Source organism: Gouania willdenowi, chromosome 6 (genome assembly GCF_900634775.1).
Source record: "Gouania willdenowi chromosome 6, fGouWil2.1, whole genome shotgun sequence".
Lineage (NCBI taxonomy): Eukaryota > Metazoa > Chordata > Actinopteri > Blenniiformes > Gobiesocidae > Gouania > Gouania willdenowi.
Window position 1 is genome coordinate 35,753,821 of NC_041049.1, and position 27,429 is coordinate 35,781,249.

At 39.0% G+C, this 27,429-nt stretch overlaps 1 protein-coding gene across 9 annotated transcripts in view; it reads right to left on the bottom strand.

Annotated features, from left to right (window-relative positions):
- Window positions 1-27,429, bottom strand: part of LOC114464554 (pleckstrin homology domain-containing family A member 5-like) — a 205,988-nt gene that overhangs the window by 166,751 nt on the left and 11,808 nt on the right. For all 9 annotated transcript variants that reach the window (XM_028448853.1, XM_028448850.1, XM_028448851.1 and 6 more), the window contains exon 2: window positions 14,737-14,820. In XM_028448853.1, the coding sequence (XP_028304654.1) occupies window positions 14,737-14,820 (84 nt within the window). The remainder of the gene's footprint in view (window positions 1-14,736; window positions 14,821-27,429) is intronic.

Genomic DNA, 27,429 nt, shown 5'->3' on the forward strand with positions numbered 1-27,429 from the left:
TGGGTCTCTTGTGTGCACAGCGCCCCTGTTTGTGTTTGACTTTCACTTTCTACTGTACGCTGATTTGATGTTGACGTTAAAAGTTGTTTGTTAAAACTGATATACGGAGTTTCTGAAAAATCTGTTTATGTGAGATTCTTTTGAAATGCGAAAAAACACCTAACTAGTCTTTTACTATGGTCTACTGTTGGTGGACATTCATATACATTAATGTATACAAGTCCCTCCTTTGTCCTATAGACCCCTTATACATATGGAAATGATCGGCGAGTGCGTCCAGCCAATAGGCATCGACTTCATGTTTTTCAGACTGTCAATCAAAGTGAATGCGGAACTGTGCACGGAAACAAGGCCGCACACCACAACAGCAAACATGTAAATATTCTTTTGGCTCGTACCTGACCCATAAACCTATATCAATTTGACCTTGTTATGTTCCGCAATGTGCGTGCAGAAAAGTAGAGGTGCGGCTTCTGGTAGATTGGGAGAGGCAGTGGGAGGAAGTGAAGCTGTTTAGGGCGGGACATGGAGACGTTTCTCGGAAACTGGATAGTTGCTTTAAGAGTAAGGATTGGAATTTTTATGTGCAATTTTGTTCTGATCCCTAAAATTTTAATTGGTATATTTGGTGTATGGTCTCAAGCAGAAAAAGAAAAAGATTTGCTGATTTTTAACTTGCATTTGCTTCAGTAGCCTGCAGCACAAATGGTGACAAAAACCAAATGATGGGATCACAGTTTAAAGATGACTGCATTGGTAGTGGTTGGTTGGTTCATTGTTTGATTTAATCGATTGGTTGTTGACTGACTGAATAATTTGTCAATCAAGTGAGTGACTCGATCACAAAAAGATTATCAAGATTGAAAAATGCAAAAGTTACCAAAAATTACTTTGAACATTTATAGAAAAAAATTGGTAAAAAAGAAAGGAAAAAAGTAGTATTGTGCTGTTTGTGCTCTGTTGAAGTCTTTTATACTGTATATGGAAAATTGCAATGCACTGCTCTTTTTTGTATGAAATGTGCTAGAACCAATGTTGAATGCAACCGTCATTATCACAATGTTCTTATAAACAACTATAACAGGAAGTTAAGTTTTTTTTATTTAGAAATTAACAAATCTTTACTTGCAGCCGCACATTAGTGTTAGTACTTTTAAAAATGGCACATTAGTAAGACTAACTTGCATACAATAAAGTACCCTTTGTGGATTTGATAAGCCTGTGAAGAAAGCAGTACAAGAGGGGAAGGCAGGGATTAGGATGCCTCGGTACACTCAGCCATCAGTTCACTGTTTCCCCTGTGGGTGCATTTTAAAATGACCACACAGCATTTCTATAGATATGTTGGCGCTTCAAAACACCTTTCTGTGCTGATGAACAGGGCTTTATAAGTCTTGTTAATGAACAAAAGAGCTGAGAACAAGGCCAGGAATGCATGATTTGTCAGGAGCTCGCTGATGTAGTAGTCCACAAAAAAATATACGCTCATATATTCACTGTAAGTAAACATCATATACATACTGCATATGATGTCAAAGCTAGAAAAAGAGTTTTGCACGGCTGTTCTAATACACACAAGGATAGATCAAATAAAATTAAACTCTTGTGTCATTCATGGCTATCACAGCAGACAGAGCAAAGATGTCAAACTGAGCTTTTATTTTATTCAGTACCCAAGGTACTAGTTCACCAGGAAACACCAGGCAGAGGAGGGAGATGTTGAACTTTAAGCCCACCAGACACACAAAAATATCTTCTGATCATATAATACAGTACAGTATTTATTTATTCTCAGAAAAATGTTTGAAACAATCTGCAAATAAACTGGGGAAGGGTGGGGGACACTGAAATGGGTAAACTTAATCACACAGTGCCCAAGACCTAGATACATGCGGAGGGTTGTGTTTGCAAGGGTATCTGTTAAATCCCATAACAACATGCAAAAAAGAATGCAATTTAATGTATATAAAAGCATGAGAGGCTTTTACTCCGAGTAATTCACGGCTGTGGCCTCTCCATATTGTGGGAATCGCTCCAGTTTGAAGACGTAAATTACTGGAAAATCCACTTTGGAACCGGCCAAGGTTCACAAAGCAGTCTCCTGTAAACTGACGGTCACAGACAGATACTGGATGGTGTGTTGCGCGCTCCCAGAGATAAATTCCAACCACTTCTGGCAAGTAGACTCTTCTTTAGGAGGTTTGAAAAAATGTTCACAGTCAAACACACATTTTTGGTTACCAGACACTTTTGATACAAAAAAGACTGTTTCTTTTCCCTGTGCAGACTGGATAAGAAAGGACAATGACCATCCAAACAGATGTTCTTCGGCCGCTCGCATGCCTCTAGCACCAGAAAGAATGGGCCTGTAGAGGCACAGCACCAGCAGCAGGCACTTCCTGGGGGGGACGGTTCAGAATTCTAGTGACGTCATGTTTTTCAGAAGATGGCAGGGAAGCAGCTCACGAGAGCAGGATTATTTAGGATTTCTCTGAGATGCAGGAAGGAATTCCAATAATACTTTGGGGGTGTTTTTAATAAGAATTAACATTGTAACAAGGTTAAAAGCTCAAAAAAGTTAATTTGCATGATATAGGACCTTTAAGACTGAGACTGATCGCACGATGGGTTGAGTAGGGCACACCAAAGGACACAGCAGCACATTGCGTGGGAGTTTATATCAGCACAATGGTCCTCATTTATCAACCTTGCATAAGAACGGGTAAAAATCTGAGTTCACATTGTGTTGTACGACATGACCAACATGGGACTTAAATAAATTTGCAATATTACGGTAGCTCCACTCGTACCACCCGGGTCCCACAGAAAAAAAAGACATCACGTTCATTTACGACATAACCATTGCATTACATCCTCATTAAGCAACTTTGGGTCTGTTGTTGACAGTACATGCTGTTAATTTCATATCTTCTGTTGCGTAGGCTAACTTTATGTCCAGCTGTATCTGGACACGTCCTCATTTCACGGCTGGATTATACAAACAGACCGGATTTCCCAGGCCCCCTGAACGCAACACGGTAATTAAAATGACCGTAACTCCGCTCACATTTGCTCTATCAGAGATATTCCACCAGTTTATGAAAGCTAAGAAGTTGCTCTTTATTGCCAGCCTGTCAGTAAATTTCGGTAAATGTATTCACAAAAAGGAAACATTAAAGATGCCGCTTTGTTTTGACGAAATCTACACAAGGAAAAGAGAAGATCGAGAGAGAGATTAAAAAGACCAAATAGTGGTATATTTAATTAAAAATGAAGACTGATGGATGATAAAATTACCATGGATGGAAGTTCAAAGGAACTTGAAAACAAAGAAGGAAACTGAGCCTATAATTAAGGATCCATTCAATTTCTGGATCAATAAATATCTGCCTCTGTGTAGCTAGTCTTTGTGTATATTAATGTAAGTGTAAATAGATGCTTTTAATGTGAAATGTTTTTAGAACAGTATAGAGTCGGTTCATTTAGTGTGTGTGTGCGTGCGTGCATCTGAGTATATTTCTCTCCATCACTTTCAGTTTTCCTTTTGATGAACATCCAATGTAATGACATTAACTCTTCTTTCATTTCTTCTTCTTTAAGTCCATGCAGAGTGGACAAGCCCCTCCCTCGACATTAATACCATGAGCTGACCCGCTGACCCTCCAGTTTCCATCATCTGGTCTAGACATCAATTCCACAGAATAAAGCTTCAACAATGGGACCATGGGATGCACTTATTTACTGATGTGTATATTAAATTATTATTTAATTTTCTGTAAGCCTTGAGGTTTTTCTAGGAGGAGATGTCTCTCATTGTCTCAATTGTTATATATGTTTCAAGCACAGATTGTTATAATGCATAATAAAGGTGATTGACTTCAGTCACCACTAATTTCAGATTGTCTTGGTATAAAAATACTTCAACAGAACAACAATGATGTACAGGGCTGCACTAATGTTGTCCCCATACAACAACAACAACCACTGCACACACCACCAGAAAAGCTTCCAGTGAATATTTTACAAATCTGTGATGTGACAAAAAAAAGTTCACTAATGCCGACATTGAAATATTGCGTGACAAAAATGTACCAGCTATTTTGGAAAGAGTCATATTTATGATTAAAAGTTATGATTGTATTACATCATAAAGTTTATAATTCTTAGATTTGTAAAAAATCTTAAGACGAGTCATATTTGATACAAATCCACAACTATTAGAAATAAATTCAGATTGATACACCTGGCAGTCATTAGTAAAGGTCATAATTACGAGATAAAGCCTTGATTATGCTTTGAATAACAAGTTAAAACTGGAAGACTAATATTTTTAGGTCATTGGCTCATCTTCCCCTTGAAAAGGACCCCCTTGAAAACGTGATGGTTCATCTCAAGCGGTTTATCCTATAAATGAATAAAGATTATCTTTGTTTCTGTCCACAGCATAATCTTCTATTTAGTTCCTAAAAATGTGTTTAACTGCCTAAAATGCACTTCTTTTTTGCCTGATTTAAAAGTAATTAAAATGTAGGCTATGTTTTACTGATGACAGACAATAAAAAACAATGATATCACCTGTTAACACTACAAATCCCACCAAATAAAAGGTTTTGGGCAAAGTATCTAACATGTATTTGTTTTCAATAACACATCCATCAAACAAAATTGCTGGTTTACCTATTCAAGATAAGGTGATGCACAAATGGTGATAAAAATAGTCAGGAAGGTTAATTTATGCACAAATTTGCTTCTCTCACAGTTTATATACGAGGCCTATTGTGAATTGGGTCGCAATGGTTTGTCATTTCTAAAAAATGGGTCACCAGAAAAGAAGTTTGGAAACCACAGAAATATGCATTTTATAGGCATTAGTTGTCTGCATGCCAGAAGCAATGAATAACACATTAAAAGAAATGAACAAATCCTTTAAAAAGCCTCAGTGCAGGCTGTGCTCCCGCTGGTCCAGCTTTGTCTCCTCACCTCGCGCTGGTAAATCACCAATGCAATGTCGGGCCAAACAGGTTAAAATAATGCCACACACTCCCTCTGTAAATATATACACAACAGCGTTCCTCCACTGGTCCAACACAGCACTCCTGTGATCCTGTGGTGTGTACATATCTGGGACAATACCTTTTTGTCCCGATTCGATTTTAATCCCGATTCTTGGGTGCCGAGTCGATTTAAATTGCAATTCTGCAGTGACGATCATCACGATTTTTTTCCTTATCCAAACACATAAGTTGAATCCTAAACTTCTAATAATGTGCCACAGCTCCAAAAAACAATGCATATCACATCACATTCACTGATTTATCATTATTTATTCAGTGATTTATTATTTCATTTCACAAGCTGCAGCTGACGTGTGCACCAAGGCACACAGCTGATTTGCTCCACGACGCAGCAGCCACCATCCTTCCAAGAAAAGGATTGGAAAACAAGAATAAAATCTATTGAAATTTAACACATTTTGTCTAAAACTGGTAACTTTGAACTTTTTAGAAATGTTGGTCAATCTTTTAGCGTGCATGTGTAGCTTGGAGAAGGTGTGCTATGATGGACAGGGTTTAGTCCATCTCATCTGACATAATGCATGGACCAAACTTGCCTGGCTTCATTACCTGGATAAGTTAATTCAATATCCCATTCAGGGTCTGTTGGTCTGCTGCCGGGTGTCTTATCTTACTTTCTCTAGCTTGATGTCTAGATCCTAGGTTCCCAAAGTGGGGTACAAATTGTCACAACATTGTAAAACTAGAATATAAATAGATCAGCAGTTAGGAGCCTCCATGCCTTTGCCTTTGTAAGACTGTCCTCTAGTGGTGAGCAAATTGATTACAAAGCCAGTTGCCCTGCTCTTGCAGACTTGAATAAATCTAATTGATTGATTTACACCCGTGAGTGACTGGTGCTCATTTCACCCTTCATGCAGCCTCAGACAGAGCAATCACAGCAAAAAAAAAAACCTAAATATGATGAGAGCCCTTAACCCCTAACTGCTCCCGATATGCCGCAATATGGCTGCCCACTCTTCCTCAGGGATGGATTAAATGATTTCATATATGTAATAACATATACAACGAATAAAGTCGAAAGCCCAGATTTAATTTTTAATCTTAATCTTTACTCGGCCCAGTGTGTTGTATGGGCAAAAGTTGGGAGATACTAAAACCCGGAAACATTTCGGAGACAGTAAATTCTGCCCTGTTTTCCATGCACTGTGTCGAGTGGATGCTATTGTGCTACCAGAAGCTACTATGCTGCAATACATCATGGACCGCTACTTAGCTAAAACCAGATAACAGATTAAAAAATAAATAAATAAATAAAATAATAAAACCAGATAACCATCCCACAAAGGGAACCGATTAAAGTTCCTCCGTCAGATCCACCCAAAGTTCCACAAACGCGGGTACAGAGATGAACCCGCAGCAACGATTATGAACTGGAAACTCAACTAAAGTTAACTATGCTAAGCTAACACACCGACACACAGACTGAGCTAAGTGCTAACGCTAACCACTCTAAATAAGGAATTATAGACCAATTAAAAAGAACACGTCTTACTGTCATCAAACCACAGAGAGCCACCGATTTGTTTATGGTCAGATTTAACACTTATATGGAAGGATAAAAGCTAAACATGTCACACGTTGTGTGAAATAAATATTAGAATAAATACTAATGTCATTCATTCGTCCCAATTTGTGAAACGCAATATTTTTTAATTGTATTTCATCAGCAGTAAAAACACTATTGAAGTTATTTGTGCTTATGTGCTTTTTTTTTCAATAATTTTATTTCAAGTGAGGAAATAAATGAGTCTTGTGTTGATGTATTCAGATTTATTTGTGTTTCTAAGGAATCTGTTTACACTAAGTTGTATATTTTTTATCATTTTTTTTATTTATAGTTTTTATTTTCTCGTGATTTTTATTGTTATCGTGATAAATAACAGAAATTATCGGGATACATTTTTTTGTCAATATCGCACATCCCTAGTTTGTATTGTTTATCCAGCAGGTGTTCCACAGTGTACACCGACACCGTTGTGTCCTTAATATTTTGGCCTGTGCCACTAGCGACCCATCCCAGAAGAGACTTTATGGTAAACGCCCCATCTCCTTCATCTGTGCCCACCAGTAGCTCTACTTTCGCATCAATCTTTGGAAGTTTAACTTGATATAAATATGGCCACTGTTTTATGTCTTCTTGTGTCATAACATGGGTTTTGTTTACAGACATTTGTTTTTGTGTGTACACAACAGGCAGTTTATGAAACTCAGTTCCATTAAGACTTGCAATTTCCAGATCATCGACAAAGTAGGAATCTGTGGTGATGGTTGAACTCATTGTTAGCAGACTGATTTTTGACATTTTACCGGTTATGTTTAGCTTTTTCATTAAGTACTCAGTACAAAACGTAGATGTAGACCCATTGTCCAGAAATGCATGAGTTTGTACTAATTTATTTCCATTTTTGGATTTCACTGTTACAGGGAGAATTGACAGTTTTCCACCGGCCCCAGTATGGCTCACATTTGATTGGATTACTGCATTTACTTGTGATGTTTCAGCTATACAAGGTCGAATGGTATTTGTATTGACAGATCGGTCAACTTTTGTGACAAAATGTAGAGCAGTGGGATGGCTTAGTTTACATTACAACTGGTTTACATGGGTTCCCTAGCAGAAGGAACTAAGTTGTTAGCATCCCCTCAACCTCACACTTCCCATTGAAGTTGCAGTTCAGAATTTAATGATATTTAATGATTTGCATTACTGTTATATGATAAATAAATAAAAAAAAATATCTGGAGATTTCTTTTTCAAAAAAAGAGAACATTGTTTCAATGCCATTTGGCTAAAAATTTAAATAAATCGGAAAGTTATAATTCTGAACAAGTTTTTTTTTCTTGTGTAATTACAGATTAATAAATTTTTTATTATTATATATTATTCCGCAACAGGATAGGTAAAATTCAGGGACACATTTCACTGTAGGGCCGGCTACGTTGGACATGACATTACATTATCATATTTTTTGAGTGTGCAGGAGTAGAGGGTACATGGCTTCAGGTTTAAGGTCTGAAGGGGTACGCGACTGCAAGAAGTTTGGGAACCACTGGTCGAGATGATGACGAACCAGATGAGCAGTAATGTGTGTTGTGTTACACAATGCGCTACTTGTCCGGACCAGAGTTTAATACAGCTTTGGTCTTGTCTAAATCCATTCGCCATGGAATTGATCAAAAGTTTGTTCATACCTTTGATCTAAATCATACAGGTGTAGGTTTAATCACGGTTATTAGTTTGTTTGCTAAAGGGAAATCCCACACTGCTGCAAGTCTTCCTCTTGTTTGCACTCACTTGGTGCATTACCGCCACCCAGTGTTCGCACACATAAATGTGAAAAATACAAAAAATTAAAAATAAATCGATACTGGGAAGCAGAATCGATTTATTAAAATCGGCATCCAAAAAAATCATGATTTTTTTCCCCAACCATAGTGCATACTGGGTGAACCTATGGACTCCTGTAACAGGATTTGTCGGTGGATTTATCCAGTACTCCCATGAAGGAAAGCCAAAAAATTGGCATCAGTAATAATGTGGGCTTTTTCAAATTAATTTTATTTTGTTTTAATAATCCATTTTGATCTGTTTTGAAAATGTGTCAATTTATGTTTCTGAGTATGGTTTATGATTTTATTTTCAGATTCAGTTCAATTTTGCTGTTCTGCACAACAAATCCACACACACAGATTTGCGTACAATCTGATCATAGAGTACAATCACATCTGAATTGATAAATACTGGATGTGCAGTCTATTTAATACATTGTAAGTTGAAGTCACAGTTTTTTCCTGTTGGGATAATGCCTAAGTGAGTTTGTCTGTTTTGACCCAACACTGTTGCCGTAGTAGTCGGAAGTCGCCATCTTGGAAAGCCCATAGCCAACTAGTTTCTGCTAGGTTTTTATATTTTTGGCTTGAAAAAACACATGCTTGAGTATATTTAAATGTACAGTTAAACAGTGTTATATAAATCACCGCCGATCACGGTAAATCTTAGCATTAGCATATACAGTACATGCATTTTCCCGTAGACGTTAGCATGAAGCTTGCGGACTATTTGTATAAAACATTTTTACGACGCGTCATCACCACATCATCAAACCGGAAGTCGCCATATTGGAGGTACTCAGCAGGTACACAAAGCAGATGCCGAACGTCTAACGAAAGGAATTGGTGAATTATTGCCGTGTTTTTGGCTGTAACAATCGGTCAGACTGAAAAAGATTTTGAATTTTATAGATTGCCAAAAGTAATAACAAATCAGGGTAAAAAATATCTAAAGTTATGAGAGGTAAGGATGTGCTTGTGGTTAGCAAAGCTAAACCAGGATCTACGAGGTAAAAATCTGAACATCCAAAATTCTTCGGCCCATTACTTGTCAGGTAAGTGAATTTTTGACAGCAGCGGCTCCTAACTAACTTTCTAGTGTGATGATTATAAAATTCATATCAAGCTACTGCATGTGGCATTATTGATGTAATTTAATCACATTTAATAGGCTGCTACAGTAGCAACATAATTCTTAAAATGTAGAGCTAAAATATGCTGTATTTCTCATTGTACTGCAGGTAAAAGGTCTGACAATTATCAAAAGGATATCCCAGATCAGGTTAGGGTTAAAACCAGGTAGTTGATGATATCAGGACACGCAATAGACAGAAGACTCTTCGGGTCGTCATTGATCCAAGACAAGAGAGCCAACTCGTATGCCTTTGCATCTATAGCGCACTTTGAGGAGCTTTTCTGTGGTTTCGGACATTTATCCATTGCAGTGTTCCAATATGGCCATGCATCCGGGCTACCGCCCAGAACGTGATGTAGTTCAAACTTCAGTAAACAACTTTGTATATGCCTCAGTTCCCTGTAATTTGATCAGCTTTGAGCTATGTACAGTGGGGCAAAAAAGTATTTAGCAAGCCACCATTTGTGCAAGTTCTCCCACTTAAAAAGATGAGAGGCCTGTAATTGTCATCATAGTTATACCTCAACTATGAGAGACAAAATGAGAAAAAAAAATGCAGAAAATCACATTGTAGAATTTTTTAGGAATTTATTTGCAAATTATGGTGGAAAATAAATATTTGGTCAATAACAAAAGTTAATCTCAATAGTTTGTAATGTACCCTTTGTTGGCAATGACAGAGGTCAAATATTTTCTCTAAGTCTTCACAAGGTTTTCACACACTGTTGCTGGTATTTTGGCCCATTCCTCCATGCAGATCTCCTCTAGAGCAGACTTTCAACTGCCTCCAAAGATTTTCTATGGGGTTGAGATCTGGAGACTGGCCAGGCCACTCCAGGACCTTGAAATGCTTCTTACGAAGCCACTCCTTTGTTGTCCGGGCGGTGTGTTTGGGATCATTGTCGTGCTGAAAGACCCAGGCACGTTTCATCTTCAATGCCCTTGCTGATGGAAGGAGGTTTTCACTCAAAGTCTCACGATACATGGCCCCATTCATTATTTCCTTTACACGGATCAGTCATCCTAGTCCCTTTGCAGAGAAACAGCCCCAAAGCATAATGTTACCACCCCCATGCTTTACAGTAGGCATGGTGATCTTTGGATGCAACTCAGCATTCTTTCTCCTCCAAACACAACGAGTTGAGTTTTTACCAAAAAGTTCTATTTTGGTTTCATCCAAATGCCCAGTAGAAAACTTCAGACGGGCCCGGACATGTACTGGCACTGCAGGATTTGAGTCCCTGGTGGTGTAGTGTGTTACTGATGGTAGCCTTTGTTGCTTTGGTCCCAGCTCTCTGTAAGTCATTCACTAGGTCCCCCCATGTGGTTCTGGGATTTTTGCTAACCGTTCTTGTGATCATTTTGACTTCACAGGGTGAGATCTTGCATGGAGCCCCAGATCGAGGGAGATTATCAGCTGTCTTGTATGTCTTCCATTTTCTAATAATTGCTCCCACAGTTGATTTCTTCACACCAAGGTGCTTACCTATTACGGATTCAGTCTTCCCAGCCTGGTGCGGGTCTACAATTTTGTTTCTGGTGTCCTTTGACAGCTTTTTGGTCTTGGCCATAGTGGAGTTTGTCTGGAGTCTTTTATACTGATGACGAGTTCAAACAGGTGCCATTAATAAAGGTAACGAGTGGAGGACAGAGGAGCCTCTTAAAGAATAAGTTACAGGTCTGCGAGAGCCAGAAATCTTGCTCGTTTGTAGGTGACCAAATACTTATTTTACCAAGGGGTTTACCAATAAATTCATTTAAAAAAATCCTACAATGTGATTTTCTGGATTTTTTTTCTTATTTTGTCTCTCATAGTTGAGGTATACCTATGATGAATATTACAGGCCTCTCATCTTTTTAAGTGGGAGTACTTGCACAATTGGTGGCTGACTAAATACTTTTTTTGCCCCACTGTACATAGACTGTTCAAATCACTAATGATTAGTCAAATACAGTACATTCCTTGGTTCTTGGGTGACGTCTCTTGAAATCCCATAAAAAGTACTTTTTGACTACTTTGATTGGCCCATAATTGCATTGTGGGAACACAAGGCTTTGGGTTTATTCACCACTCTCAGATATTGAAAATCCTTTACATTACCCCATTGTAGTTGCCTTTGTGTAACAAAATCAAGTATTATTAGTTTTTCACTCATAACAAGCACATGTGTGCTTGAGGGAGGGACCTAGCGTGTGTGTCCGGAGCAGGTCTAGCTGTGCATGAAACAGAGTCCCGTGTTTACTTTTCGATTGAAGCAAGGGAGCTAATAGCTCTGGCCCCAGAGCATAAGACAGTCTCTCCTGTGTCTGCCAACCACAGGAGACTGGAACAGGAATGGTTAACAGTGCAAATGCAGGTAAGCACAGTGATCACAGACGTAAATATGGAGTCATCTCGCCTCAGCATGTGTATAATATATAAATATGTTTTTATTTTAAGAACTCACTCTCCTTCCATAGATTCTTTTTCACTACATCCTCCACCGCTCCTTCTGTGATGCAAAATTATGACGTTCTCACATTCTGATGACATAAAGACGGGATAGAATGCATTGCACATCGGATTTTATTTTTATCCACATGAAAATTGGCCTGAGTAGGATTTGAAAAATCTGATTTGTACTGTTTACAATGACAAAAAAAACAAAAAAAAAAAAAAAAACAGATGGGGGCAAAAAAAAAAATCGGAATTGACCTGCAGTGTGAACATAGCCTAAAAGCAGATTGAATGGCCTAGAAAAGGTATTAAATATGTGGGTAAATACCCATCTCCATCTCTATATCATTTATGATAGATACAATTAATTATTCTAATTATCAAGTGTGACTGTTCTGCCCAACTGACTTTATTTATTCCAGAGGCTACCTGTATAGATCTTAAATTCTTTCTCCTATCATTTAAACAAAATAATTTCAAAATGTGTCTAGCTTAGCAGGCTTCCCAGAATAAGTCTGTGAACACGACAGCAATCAAAACAAAACGGAGGTCCAAAATTACCACACTTTAAGTATTATTTTTGGGTAGCACAAATGAGGTCTTTGTTAATGTGGATGCAGAATGCCACACACACACACAGACGATGGCCTAATGTCATACCTTAAAGCTATGTGTGCAGAGCCACGTTTCTGTCTCAGTTTCTGCCTTTTCTTGGTGCACCTGTCAAAGCAATGGCAGATCTGACTAACACTACGCTTAAACATGTGAATTAGGAGAGCATTTGAACTACCAAAGCTACTGTAATTTCATCTTTAACAAGCATTGACCTGATTAAGTCTTTCACACCTAACAAGTTAAATATAGGCTTCAAAAGATGGTTAGATTATGGACTGTGTTACGTACACCTGCTATTGGAAACATAAGTTGAAGACATTTGAACAGCTAAAAAAGGATTATGAGCTCCCTAAGACAAATTTCTTTCATTATTTGCAGCTAAGAACATTTTTGACAACACACAGTGGGACAAACGCCTAAAACCTATAGAAGAGCTTCTGATACTTACACAGAAGAGGAAGGATCATGAGAAATTAATTATATAACATTCTTATCTATGAATGTAAATGCTCAGAGTTAAACAGAGGTGGGGGGTAAACATGAATTCATGTTGGGTGTGGGATACATATGTATGTGTATATACGTATATATGCATATGTGTGTATCCATAAAATGAAGAGTCCGTCCTCAAGACTGCTCTACTGTAAAGTGTCTTAAGATACCATTGGTTATGATTTGAAGCTATACAAATAAAAGATTGATTGATTGATTGATGTTATAGCACAGAACACCGAAAAGAGGATTGTACAGAATCTCACTTGGTCACAAACTCAAACACATGGAGGGAATTAAAATTGGAAATGTTCCATTTCTTTAGAACTCCAGAAATTATGTCAAAAATAGGAAATAGGACAAAAACATCCTAGCTCTTGTTAAAGGAACTGTGAGGTGCATGTGGCTAACCATACTCGCATATTCTGGAGATGTCCCAAGCTGAGTGTATTTTGGAAAAAAGTATTTGGAGCACTGAAAGTGATTTTTCCAACAGACCATTCCACTTGGCCTGGCAGTGGTGTCTCTAGGTGTAATACCCAATGGCAATAATGGTAGAGCAAAGAAATAGCAGTTGAATATACTGCTCACAGCAAGTGTTTACTTTAAGGTGGTTGAAGCCGAAATTGACAGAATTGGGATGAAACGCGTCACCGTAAGACAAACAGCGTTTTTTTTTTTTTTTTTTTTTTAAACGGGGAAATGTTTCCGGGGGCCGCTCATAAGATACACCAACCGCCCCCCACGTACTGGCCGCTTCAAACAGTCTAAATAACCTGATACACCGTCTACACTTCCAAAAAACTACGCAACTCATCACTCTCCAAAATATGGAGCCCACCAGTTCCGACTCAACTTTTATGTGTCTGAAGCTCTGCCCGTTTCTCGTGAAGCACTGCGGCGCTCCGTGAAAACATGAACAGCCTTTGTTAGCGTAAACCCGCTCAGAGTGTTTGAACAACACATATCAGTGTGACAGAAGATCTGTGGGAAAAGTCATAGCGTCCATTTGTTTTTGTCTAGTCATTATGGTCCGCAACGACGTCTTCAGGACAATTTAAATTAGGTTGATCAAAGCTTAATCAATAAACCTGATCATATTAAGTAAACCATTGATCTCAGAGAATTTGGGTGACATTAACGCTGCTGTCATACATCTTTATATGACAAAAATAATGAAAAAGGAGCAGTCAGAATAATCCATGTCAGTCCAACTTATATATACCTTTTAATTGTAGCTTACTCATTATTTTACACATTTTTGTTTAACTACGGTTTTCTTTTTTATTCATTTTTATTTTGTTTCCTCATAGGAGTTAAAAACTAATTTCTGGGGGAAAAAAGTACGTCTATAAAAAAGAAATGGATTTTTTTTTTTAAATTAATGTGGAAAACATGGAACTGATGTTAGTCACTAGATCTAATTTGTCGCTGGGTATCACACAGCCACCGTGCAAGCCTAATCTTAAATGCATGCAATCAAAGCCTCAAACTTTAAGCATTTAAAACTTTTTATAACAAAACTAAAGGCTTGTTTTTATAGGTACTTGAATATGCTTCAAATAGAGGAACCTTGTGCAACGATGTGTACTGCGGTGTTGAAAAATGCGACCCAGTGGTATTCTGCCTGTAGAAAACATATCACTTACTGTTTGTTGATGACAAAAATGCAGTAGTCTTGTGAGGGTAGACCAGACACAGGATCCTTGCAGGTCACCTTCCGCTCATGGTGACTATGAAAACAAAAAGATGAGAGAAAATGTTAATTATTGCATCCACATCAGTAAACCTGTGCCTAATAGGCACTGCCAATCAATACAGTTGATTAGCAATCAGATAGAACTCAGATAAAACTTCAAATTGAGTTTTATCTGAAGCCCAACCAGACAAAAAAATAAACACCTTTTTGGATGACTTAAATTTTCCAAAACTCAATATAGGCCGGGAGCCAGGGCTACTCCTCAGGATTTTTTGCTACTTTTTTTCCACTATTATATCATGTTATTGTATACCTTGGGCTATCACAAGTCGATAAGGACCATCCCCAACTCCGCCCCGTTTTGTCTCAGGGGCCAAAACACACCCTTTTTGGGAAAAGCTTCTGGTGAAATAATGTAATTGAGTATATTAAGGTACTGCAGCTACATAAATGCTCATATAGGGAAAACTAGCAGAAAAATATTCTGGGGATTGCAACCTTTTGATGTCAAATATGGCCCTCAACATACCCCAAAAGACAAAAAAAAAAAAGTCTGTCCGCCTGATGGCACACATCGGCTGTTAGCACTCTGTGCCAATGCTACACCAGCCTGTGCAGCGAGACCCGACATCGCTTGTAAACTGAGGAGGAAACAAAGGGGATGTTTACGGATGGAATAGAATGGCTTCCAACTTTTACGCAGTGACGGACGACCGAAAGCGGTAAGCGGAAAGAGTCTAGTTGTGTTTGTGTACGGAAACAGGAGCTGCTGCTCTGGTTCTGCAGCAACTCATTTTTCTGACTCAAACTCACTGCACGTTGTTTGATTGCAGTAACCACTAGGGTTGGGTAGGCACTTTGCAAATCGAGACCACCAATGACAATTTCATATGTTTCTGCTGTCAAGTGTTAATTCAATTCAAATCAATTTTATTTGTATAAAGCAATTTCCAACAAAGTCATCTCAATACGCTTATCAAAATATAAAATTCATAATAAGAAAGAAAAAACCCAATAAGATCCACATGAACAAGTGTTTGGCCATCTAACAAAATCAACATCATAAACACCATCAAAGAAACAAACAATTATTTAATATAGCCTCCATACTCTCCCAACAAGATATTTCTCATGACACAGCAGCACATCTGTTGTTTGTGTTGGAAACACAGAAACACGAAAAAAATGACAACTTAGAACAGCCTCAGTGAGGAGCATCCACAAAGTCAATCCTTCCTTTTGTTCCATTCACTGTGAAAAGTATGAAACATGTTCTGACCATACCTTTGCTGAAGCTCTGGAAACTCAGGTGTTGGTCTCCCTTCTTTTAAAGGGGACATATGCTAAATCCACTTTTTTAGCCCTTAAATGCATTTTGTTGTATATTTAGAGTGCTTAGAAGTACAGAAAAAACCAAATTAGTCTCTTCAGGTGCTCCGTAGACATCTTTATTGCTTTATTTTTCTATTCTCTATTACATTTTTTGAACTATTACATCACAGTATTTGCAGCGGAACTGCCAAATTAGTACATCAACCCAGGTCCAACACTTCGAGCAATCCGCCATTTTTATTTCTCGCTTTTATTTTGTAGTCCAAGCTCAAGGATGCTGAAATTACGAGAGGATAAGTCAAAATGTTCGGTAGTTGGATGTAGTAACCCACACGCTTCATTACATCGCAGCAGAACCTTTTCGAAGTGCCTGGTTGAGTTTTATTTTTCACGGAAATGTACCCACATCTGTGGGTAAGGTCATTTTTGTGTGCGCGAAGCACTTCAAGGATGACTGCTTCTGCAACCTCCGCCAGTATAAAGAAGGATTTGCCGAAAGACTTTGTCTGATTGAGGGTTCAATTCCTTCTATCTTTGGAGATGACGAAGAGAACACTTCGGTAAGCTGTAAATAACACTAAAAAGTGTGATAAGACGTCCCTGTCATTGTTTTGTTAGCATTAGCAGCTGCACCGTCTTCAGACTTCATATGTTAGCGCTGTGTGCTCGTTTTAGATCCTTGATGATATGGCCTACGTGATTTAATTTAAGTCTAAAGTTTTCATTAGTCATTTCATTTTGCCGTTTTTGTCTTTGAAAAGACTGTATTAAAATGTATTTCGTGACGTTAGCTTGGCGCTAGCGTTAGCTTGGTGCTTGTGTTAGCTCACTTGTTAGGGTTCTGCAGGTTCATCATCTTCATTTTCATCTCGCTCCGCCGGGTCAGACTCTGGCTCAAACATGTAAGGCTGGATGGACAAGTCTTCCGTTGTTGATATTTTGTAAACAACCTCTGAATAAAAAGTTTATGCGCCGCTACATAGCCGTATCTCTTCTATCAAACTACAAAAATGTCCGAGCAGGGTGGAGTTGAACCGAGTGTCACCTGAAGAGGGGGCGGGGTATGGAGTGTCTCATTTGCATTTAAAGAGACCGCACCAAAACGAGTTGCTCTCAGAAGCACATCAGAAAAGGGGTAGAAAAGGGGCCTGTGGAGCTATAATAATGAGGAATTCAGACCAAAGCATTGCATTTCCGCTTTATATAGACCACAACTGAATGATTTATATGTAAAAAGGAAGGATTTAAAACCATGATATGTCCCCTTTAAAAGCTGTCGTTTTTCCTCAAAACAAAGTTTCTCTAGCATTTCTAGCGCTGTCATCCACACTGTAGTGTTATCCCGCCCACTAGCTTGAGAACGTAGCAGCAGCGGTCACGTGATATCAATTCACTACTGTGAACTTAGGTATTGCATTTAGCATAGCGCGGTTACGTGCAAAGGCAGCTCTCTACACTGCCTTTACACGTAAATGGTTGTCATCTTGGGGACCTGACTGTGCATGCGCAAACACGTAAAATCACGCAATGAGAACGGAGGCAGAGGAGCAACGTGCTTTTGGGAGGGGGCGTGGCCTCCCTCTGCCTTACAGCGGAGCGAAAAAAAAAAAAAAAAGACAGCTGTTCCAGGAAATAGTGCTGTTTAGTAATTTGGGCTATGAAACGCACATAATGCGGACACTTTCAAACTTATAGGTACTGTAGGCTATTGGAATATAAATAATTTATAATTATATGATAATTAAAAAAAAAAAAAATTATAATTAAATAATCAAAATATCAATTCACCCTTGGGTAAGCACTGTCTACCTTGCCTACCCTGACGGCACGTCACTGTGTCTCACGCTACTATTTGGCCTTGCTTTTAACTCACTAAACCGAAGGCCGAATGTTGCTTTTTTTTGCTATATTCGGCCAAATATATTCGGTGACCGAATATTCTGTGCATCCCTAACCTCAACTATGAGAGACAAAATGGAAAAAAAAAATCCAGAAAATCACATTGTAGGATTTTTAATTAATTTATTTACAAATTATGGTGGAAAATATGTATTTGGTCAATTACAAAAGTGCATCTTAATCCTTTGTAATGTACCCTTTTTTGGCAATGACAGAGGTCAAACGTTTTCTCTAAGTCTTCACACACTGTTGCTGGTATTTTGGCCCATTCCTCCATGCAGATCTCCTCTAGAGCAGTGATGTTTTGGGGCTGTCACTGCCAAACAAAGGACTTTCAACTCCCTCCAAAGTTTTTCTATGGGGTTGAGATCTGAAGACTGGCTAGGCCACACCAGGACCTTGAAATACTTCTTATGAAGCCACTCCTCCGTTGCCCAGGTGGTGTGTTTGGGATCATTGTCGTGCTGAAAGACCCAGCCACGTTTCATCTTCAATGCTCTTGCTGATGGAAGGAGGTTTTCACTCAAAATCTCACGATGCATGGCCCCATTCATTCTGTCTTTTACACGGATCAGTCGTCCTGGTTCCTTTGCAGAGAAACAGCCCCAAAGCATGATGTTACCACTCCCATGTTTTACAGTAGGTATGGTGTTTTTTTTCTTCCAAACACGACAAGTTGAGTTTTTACCAAAAAGTTCTATTTTGGTTTCATCTGACCATATGGCATTTGTCCATTCCTCTTCTGGATCATCCAAATGCTCTCTAGCAAATTTCAGACAGGCCTGGACATGTAGTGACCTAAGCAGGGGGACACGTCTGGCACTGCAGTGATCGACCGATTCATCGACCGGCCAATTTTTGGGTGTTATACGCTGCGTTCGCCGATCCACTTTATTAACAGAGCGGGGGTTCCGTGTTGCTGCAGACAAAGTGCAGAGAGCAGAACCCCTCCCCCCATTGGCAGAGCGTGAAGCAAGCTCTTCAATCCCAATGGCAAGTTTTGAACTTTTAAAGCATCTTTTAACTGTTTAACTTATCTGTTCTGTGGGTCCACGTGTTGTGTCGCACTTCTAGTTAACGAGCAGCTGCTGGAGGTTTGGCGTGTGCGTTGTGCGTTGCTTTCCCTCTCTCTCTGCTTCTCACTCAGCGCTGCGCTGAGAAGTTGCGTTGTGAGAAGCAGTTTGAATATTTATTCTTGTTGATGTTGATGCAATTTAGAACAGAAACTTTATCAGTTTGTTGCTTAATGCACATCTGATATTGTTTTCCTCTGTTAATTTATGTTCTGTGGTTGTGTTGGAATGGACCATTATTCATGGTTTCTTTTTGTGCTTAATGCTATAATTATATATCTTTATACTTAATAATCCTGTTAATAAATTATATCTTCAGTCAGGCCAACTTTTGTCAAAGCTATTTTCAGAACAAGGACGAACAGTTCTCTTTCATAATATTTCATGAGATGTCTACATCACCTGTTTTTATTATTTGTTAAATATTTTTTACTTAGTGTCGTTCTACCTCACCTTTGTTAATTTCAATAATTACAAAAGTAGTATCGGCTCAAGAACATCGGCAGTCCGTATCGGTCATCGGCTAAGGCTGATGGTAAAAAAAAAAATCCGTATCGGCTCCATATCGGTTGATCCCCAATAACAAGTTCAAACAGGTGCCATTAATACAGGTAACGAGTGGAGGACAGAGGAGCCTCTTAAAGAAGTTGTTACAGGTCTGCGAGAGCCAGAAATCTTGCTTGTCTGTAGGTGACCAAATACTTATTTTACAGAGAGATTTACCAATTAATTAAAAATCCTACAATGTGATTTTCTGATTTTTTTTTCTAATTTTGTCTCTCATAGTTGAGATATACCTATGATGAAAATTACAGGCTTCTCATCTTTTTAAGTTGCAGTACTTGCACAATTAGCAGCTGACTAAATACTTTTTTGCTGCTCTGTATGTACTTGACTGCCATACTATTAGGGCTGGGCGATTTTGCCTATAAAAAAATTCCGATTCGAGTTTCGATTCTCGATTATTATTTTTTTATGCACTTAAAAATGACTGCAGACATCAGATATATTGTCAAAAGTGCAACTTAATTGCTGTGATTGTCCTCAAGAATTAAAACGCATAGAACAATCCCAAAATAAAAAGTAAATGAGGCTCTGTCATTCAACAATGTCAAGCTTTAACCCAGGTTTAAGCAAAAGTGCAACAGCAACTTCACAGTAGCTAATATTTTCTAATTAAGAAATCAGATAACTGCATACAACATATAATGTTCCATTTAAAAAAATAATAAACTCTTCCCTTAGCATCTTAGCATAGTACGAATAAAAAATTTAACATGCCTGTGGAACACAGAGGGGGTTGGCTCACACCGGAATGTGAAAAAGAAAAAAAACTTTGGTATATATATATACATCTATATATATATAATATATATATATATATATTTTTTTTAAAACTTGAATTTGCTAAATATAAATCAGTTTTATCTACAAATTTGATTAATCAATTAAATCGATTTTCTTTTGCCCAGCCCTACATACTATATAAATAAATTGCATGATGGATTGAGGTTAGGGTGCAACATAGGGTACAATCACACAACATCAATCTCTCTATCTCTCTATAAAAGCAAAGTGAGAGTCAGCCCACGGAGAAGAGATGGAGAGAGTCCAACATGGCAACCCGGACAGGTAGCAAAACACGTCTGCACACATTAAAGTTATGAACAAAAATTGCCCTAAAAAAGGTAAACGTTAGTAACCTTCTCTATAGGTAAAAAATTCTTTACAGCCAAATAGCAAAACTAAAATACAGCACAAACATAAAATAGACAACATTAATTTGGTTCTTAGATCTTTTTACTGTTTATCCATGCAGTACGACTGCGCGGAGTCCGCTGTGTAACACAAAACACTGCTCGGCATTGGAACCTCTCCTACCTCGTGTATTGAGCGGTTGTACATTTTTCCCTAATAAAAGGAGCCATTAAGCACTCACCAAATAACATTAGCTTTGAACATTAGATTTGAAATTGAGTTTTCAATCTCAGCACGGCGAAAGTAGCAAGCACTCAATAATTTTCCGATAGTGCACATGCTCATAATCGATCTCAGTACGAGGTAAACTCAGACCTTGACACCGGTATGTTAATCAGCTGTGGATTTTCCACACCCCCAAACAGGGAAGCCAGTATGCGCTAAAACAAGCCTTTAAAAATCACAAAGTAGATCTGATATCATCTGTGCTGTCCTCGCATGCCTTGACATTTTAACACAGTCAGGCTGAACTATAAACAGAGAAGAGCCAAGCTCAGCCCAAAAATAGCATTTTTAAACACTGGGTACTTGGACCTTAAAAGAGCAAAACGAAGCCTGAGATGGGGGGTTTAGTTTCAACTCAGCATGGAGAGCTGTGGTTTCCAAAGCTCTGGTCTATTATTACTAGAGGTTTTGTTGGCAGCAGAATGCTCACTTTGGTCTTGGGAAATGCCATTGAAAAAGGTTCTCCGCTACACTCCACATGTGCCTCTGCAAGCCTAGAAAGGAATAATGACCATCTACACCAGGGGTGCACACTACGTCGATGACGATCTACTAGGGCTGGGAAAAAAATTGATTTAATCGTTTAATCAATTTTTTTTTTAACTATTTTTATTTTCCATTACAGTTCTTTCTGACTTTTTTGCATTCCGATGTGAGCCAGCCCCCTCTTTGTTTACCATTTGAGTAGGCTATGTGTGTGCCACAGGCATGTTATATTTTTTATTCGCACTATGCTGAGATGCTAAGAGAAAAGTTTATTATTTTTTTAGTCGTAATTTTATGTTATAGAATATGTAGTTATCTGATTTCTTAATCAGAAAATGAGCTACTGTGAAGTTGCTGTTGCACTTTTGCTTAAACCTGGGTTAAAGCTTGAAATTGTTGAATTACAGGGCCTCATTTATTTTTGATTTTGGGATTGTTCTATGCATTTTAACTCTTGAGGACAACCACAGCAATAAAGTTGCACTTTTGACAATAAGGGTGGTCTCTGTGCTCTTCTATTAATACCTTGTAAATTTCACAGCCCCCAAACTACTTGAGCTGAAAAAAATGTTGTTTATGTTGTAATAAGCCATGCCCACTTTGACCAATCACGATTAACTTCAAGATATGGCCTCAGGAGCAACCCAGGTCATACCCACCAAATTTGGTAAAATTCAGTCTTGCCATTTAAGACATTACATTTTCCATATTTGCAGCCGAGAGGCCAACATTATTCAAATTTGGCTCATACCCCCACAGTCACATGCCAACCAAGAATTTCAGATTGGTTGCTAGCATTTATTTTGACCGAGATATGCAACAGTTCGTATTTTTATAGCTAGCTAGAAAACCTTACTTGTTAATAATTTGCATATATTTTGACCGAACAAAATCCTTTACGCAACATTAGATCAGGTCCAACTGAAGACTCTACGTGCCAAGTTTCACGTCGATTGGACAAGACCCTAAGGAGGAGTTAGAAAAAGTAGGTTTTTGATGTGTAGTGACTTACAAAGAGGGAGTGGGCGTGGCCATGTCAGAAGATGCGACTATTTAGGGAACATGTTAAAATAATGTTTATGAAGATGTGATTTAAAATGTGAAAGTTGCAGGGCAAAATGCGTTTGCACATATTATAGCACCACCTAGTGGTAATAGTAAGTTTTCAAGTTTTTGTGACATTGTGCCAACACAATTATAAGCGGAAATGGACGTAGCCCAGCCCAGATGATTCAGTGCTATTCTGGGAATCTGTATATTTGAGGTTTTTGAATGTGCGTCATACGGTGTGAGTTATAGGCATCTGAGGTAAGCTGAGAGGTCTGGACCAACCCTCCAAATGGCACCACCTTCCCTTGCACAGTTTAGCCTGCAGCACCACTTGTACTGGGGGAAAAATAAAAATAGGGGAAAAAAAAAAAATATATATATATATAGAGTATAATGCAAATCTGAACAATTCCAATAAGGTTTCCAGGCCCCACGGGCTTGAGCCCAAATAATAAAATATTAATAATAGAGTAAATATTAAAATCTAATTGTTGATAATTAGAACCCCTCCTCTCAGAGAAGTTCTTTTTGCCCTAGGTGTCCAAAAACTCACTCTCAGCTGTTAGCTCAGAAGTTAGCTGCTGGTTGGTAGCATCATTCTGCTCAAAACCAGAGTCGGATGCAGTGAGGCTGGTCCGTCAACTGTTGTGTGAACACTGGGGAGAAATTGCCATGGCAACATGATGTTTTTTTAATTCAAAATTAGTTATTCGGAATTAAATTATTCGGAATAAAAGTGTTCTGCTTTGTGTTCACGTGGAAAACAGTAAGGCTGCAACAACAAATCAATAAAATCTAGGGATGTAACGATTCACTCAACTCCCGATACGATTCGATTCACAATACTGGGTTCACGATACGATTCTCTCACAGTTTATTTTACAAAATGGGACTGTAGTCAAATGATGACTGAAAAATATTCCTTTATTTTTTTTGGGAAACTTGAAAAAACTATTATTTTCCTTTTATTTTTCATTGTCAAAAGAATACCTTGATAAACTATTCAAAACAATAAGGTTTAACTAAAAATAAATCTTGAATGAAATAAATAAAGGAATAATACAAATGAAGAAGAAGGCTGTTATTTTAACTCTGGTTCTTTAGTAAACAATGCAAAACTGCATAATAGTTATTTTTTCCTTAACAATTGGACTTTAAAAAAAACAGTCATTGCACTGATTTACGTCAGATATTTGTTTGGACCAGCAGAGGGCGCTGGTAACCCAGTGGTCGGTTGGCATGCAGCTATTCTGTGCAGTGAAGAAGAGATGCTATGCTAGCAGACAGAGCTAATAGAAAAACGTGACTTTTACAGATATTCACGTAATATTACAGATATTCTTTCGGTGCTAAAGGGGTAAGGAATCATTTATTAACATGTTTAAGAGTAGAAAGCAGCCAGAAAGAAAGTAGTAGCAGATTCCGCCCGCCGGTACACTGCTGGACAAGAGAAGGGATAAATATATAGCGCCCTCTGCTGTTTAAAAAAAAGTACTGCGATTAAATTTTTAAAGTATCGATGTCAATCGTGATACCTATGAATTGATTTTTAACTGCCTTACGATTAATCGTTACATCCCTAATAAAATCGATAAAAATGGATTATTAAAAGTGTTGGCAACAAATTAGTAGTTGACCTGTAACTTCGGGATAAGGATTGGCTTTCGGAGCCTATGGGCTGCCACCGCAGCTCTCCTCTCCCTGGCGATTGAGTCCCGGCGCTCGGCCTTCCTCGCCACGTCGGTGGCGGCTGCTCTTCCAGCCCATAGACTGTAGCTGCGGTGCGAGCCCAGCCCTGAGAGCAAATCCTTATCGAGAAGTTATGGATCAGACTCGCCGACTTCCCTTACTAAAGAGTCCACTTTTAACTGAACTATCGCGGCAAATAGTGTACCATTAACCCAACACAAAACTACTATATTGTGCTCTTACGGCTGTAAACAGAGGCTTTCCACCAGCCGAGCCTCTTAAACGCGGTGTCCGCAAGTGGAAGAGACGTAAGCGGTGTGATCGGAAGCAGAAGCGGGGATGCCGAACGGGGCTAGGAACCAAGTCTAAGTATTTTGTTTTCCTCGTCTTTGGCCTCCAAATGGGCTGGATAACAAGCGGTTTCACCCTCAGAGGAAGTTTCCTCCTTTTGGATTTTCAAAATAAGGTCACCCTGCGCACTAGCATACGACCAGATTAAATTTTCACTCGCGCACACTGAAAAAATACTCGCATGTGTGACGAATTTGGTCGCAGTTTCAAAGTCTAGTAACACTGCTCCAACGGGCTTTTATTTTGTAAAACGTAAGTTCCCACTGAAACGGTTGCACTTGAGGAACCTACGAGGCTGGAATTAAAAGAACTAAAAGACAACACGGACTGAGTTATTCTTAGCCAGGCAAAACAGTTTGAACACTGAGCAGGTGAAGATGATTAAAGCTGATCAAGTTTTCACGGAGCACCGCTGCTTGTGGTTTAAAATTAATTTAATGCAGCCAGGAGAGGAGGGGGAGAGCAGTGCAACTAATAAGCGGTCCCTGGAAACATTTCCCCATAAAAAAAAAATGTTCTTTGCCCCACGGTGACAGCGTTTCAAGCTGATTTTGTCCATTTCCGCATTTAACTGTTTTCATTGGTCGATTCCATTAGCGATTTGGTAAACGCAGATTTTATAGAGCCCTACAGAAGGTGAAGCTGATTAAAGCTGCACACATTTTCACGAAACGCCTCAGCGCTTGACGAGAAACGGATGGAACGTCAAACAAGCTACTCATCTGTCCGTCCTCAGAGTGAGAGCAGTCTTAAAACACAGCAAAGTACACATGTGTAGGGCCCTATAAAATCTGCATTAACGGAATCGCAAACAAAATCACCTAATTAAAACGGTTAAACACGGAAAAGGACAGAATCGGCATTAAACGTCGTCACCGTGGGGCAAGGAACGTTTTTTATAGTGATGCACCGAATATATTCGGTGGCCTAATATTGCAAAAAAAGCCACATTCGGCCTATGGTTCAGTCAGTTAAAAGCAAGGTCGAAGAGTAGCATGTGACGCAATGATGCAATCAAACAATGTCCAGTGATTTAGAGTCAAAAAAGTGTGTGCGCGTTACTGCAGAACCAGAGTACCAGCAGCTCCTCCTTTCCACACACAACACAACCAGACCTTTCCGCTGTCCATCACCACGTAAAAGTTGGAAGCTGTCCAATTCCACAACCGAGCCCGTTTTTAGTGCTGTGAGCCACGAATCTGTAAACATCCTCATCATTTACTCCTCAATTCACAAGCAATGTCGGGTGTCGCTGCATAGGCTGGTGTAGCATGAGCAAGGAGTGCTAACAACTGAGTCTCGGCAGGGCTCGAGACTGCGACCAAAATGGTTGCATATGCAAGTGTAATGGCCATTTTATGGCTATATACAAGTGTGGGTCTTAAATGAGCGTGTCAGACTATAAATGTGATGCCACTTCCGTGACAAGGGTTTGTTGCTTGACGGGGTGGAGCTCAAACGGTTTCTGAAAGCAACACCGCAACACCAGAAATACCACGAACACTGTTTGATGCTTTAGCATGTGAAGACCAGAGGTCGAGATGAACTGATGGTGATGGACACATTGGTTCGGAATCAATTAAGCATAAAATAAAGAGAAAATAAGCATACATCAGGAAATTGTACGTGATTTATGTCAACCGGACAGTGAAAGGTGTACACGGTGGGGGCGACAACCACAGCCCTTTAAACCCATCAAGGTAGCCAAGTATTGGATTTGGCTATTACATGCCAGTATATTTTCAATGTGTGCGAGTGAAAATTTTATCTGGTCGCATTCGTGCGAGTGCGTGACCTTATTTTGGACGGAGCAGCTGAGGGCTTTGTTCACGTCCCACAGAGTGCACTTCTCTCACTCTCTCTCGCTCGTCACTGCGGGTGAGCCGAGGACACGGTGCACGATCACGCAACGTGGCTGCGGGTAATGTAACGGTGAATGTGCCGAGTATAAACACCAGTGTGCTCCTTTGGAGTGCGCGCGGTCCCCGAACGGAGCCAGGCATAACGAGCCCTTCAGTGAGTGCACGCTCACATTGAAAGCAGAAGTAAAAAGGAAGAATGTGCTGAGCGCAGCAATAGAGCGTACACTCTCATCAGAATCAGCATGGAGGGACCAGAACTGATGAACTACGATGCCAGGCCAGATGTTCAGCTGTGGTTCTCTCAGGGCAGGGGTCTGCAACCTGCGGCTCTGGGGCCTAATGTGGCCCTTTGACTCTTTTGCAATGGCTCCCAATAACATCAAAAAAACTATTGAAATAAAGTTATTTTTTTACAGAGGCTATTAATGATTAATGACAAAGAAAATATAACAATTTGTTAACCTAAAATAAATCACGCTGTGCAATGACTCAGCACCTTCCTACTTCACCTCCTGCAACATCTACAGATCAACTTATCTTGCATCTGTGACTAAACCTTAAGTTTTATATACCTGGTAAAATAATTAAACCAACAAAAACACTATTCTGGAAGAAAATAGAGATTTGAATTGTGTGGAAACAGATTAATTTAACCGCCAATGTGCCAATTAAATACGCATGTTTTGTGTGGCAAGAAATGAGCAATTAGCATGTGTTGATCACATGGTCATGTGTTAACAAATTCAAGTAACTTTTTGTAACCCTTCAAATATATTTACTAAAAAAAAAAATTTTTTAGATAACATTGAGTTGTTATATATCATGTAAACTGAGATGCATAAGAATTTGAAGATGCAAGATACTGTTTTTTTTTATTGATGTCAATTTATTTTATTAGGGGGCCAAGCCCGCAGGGCC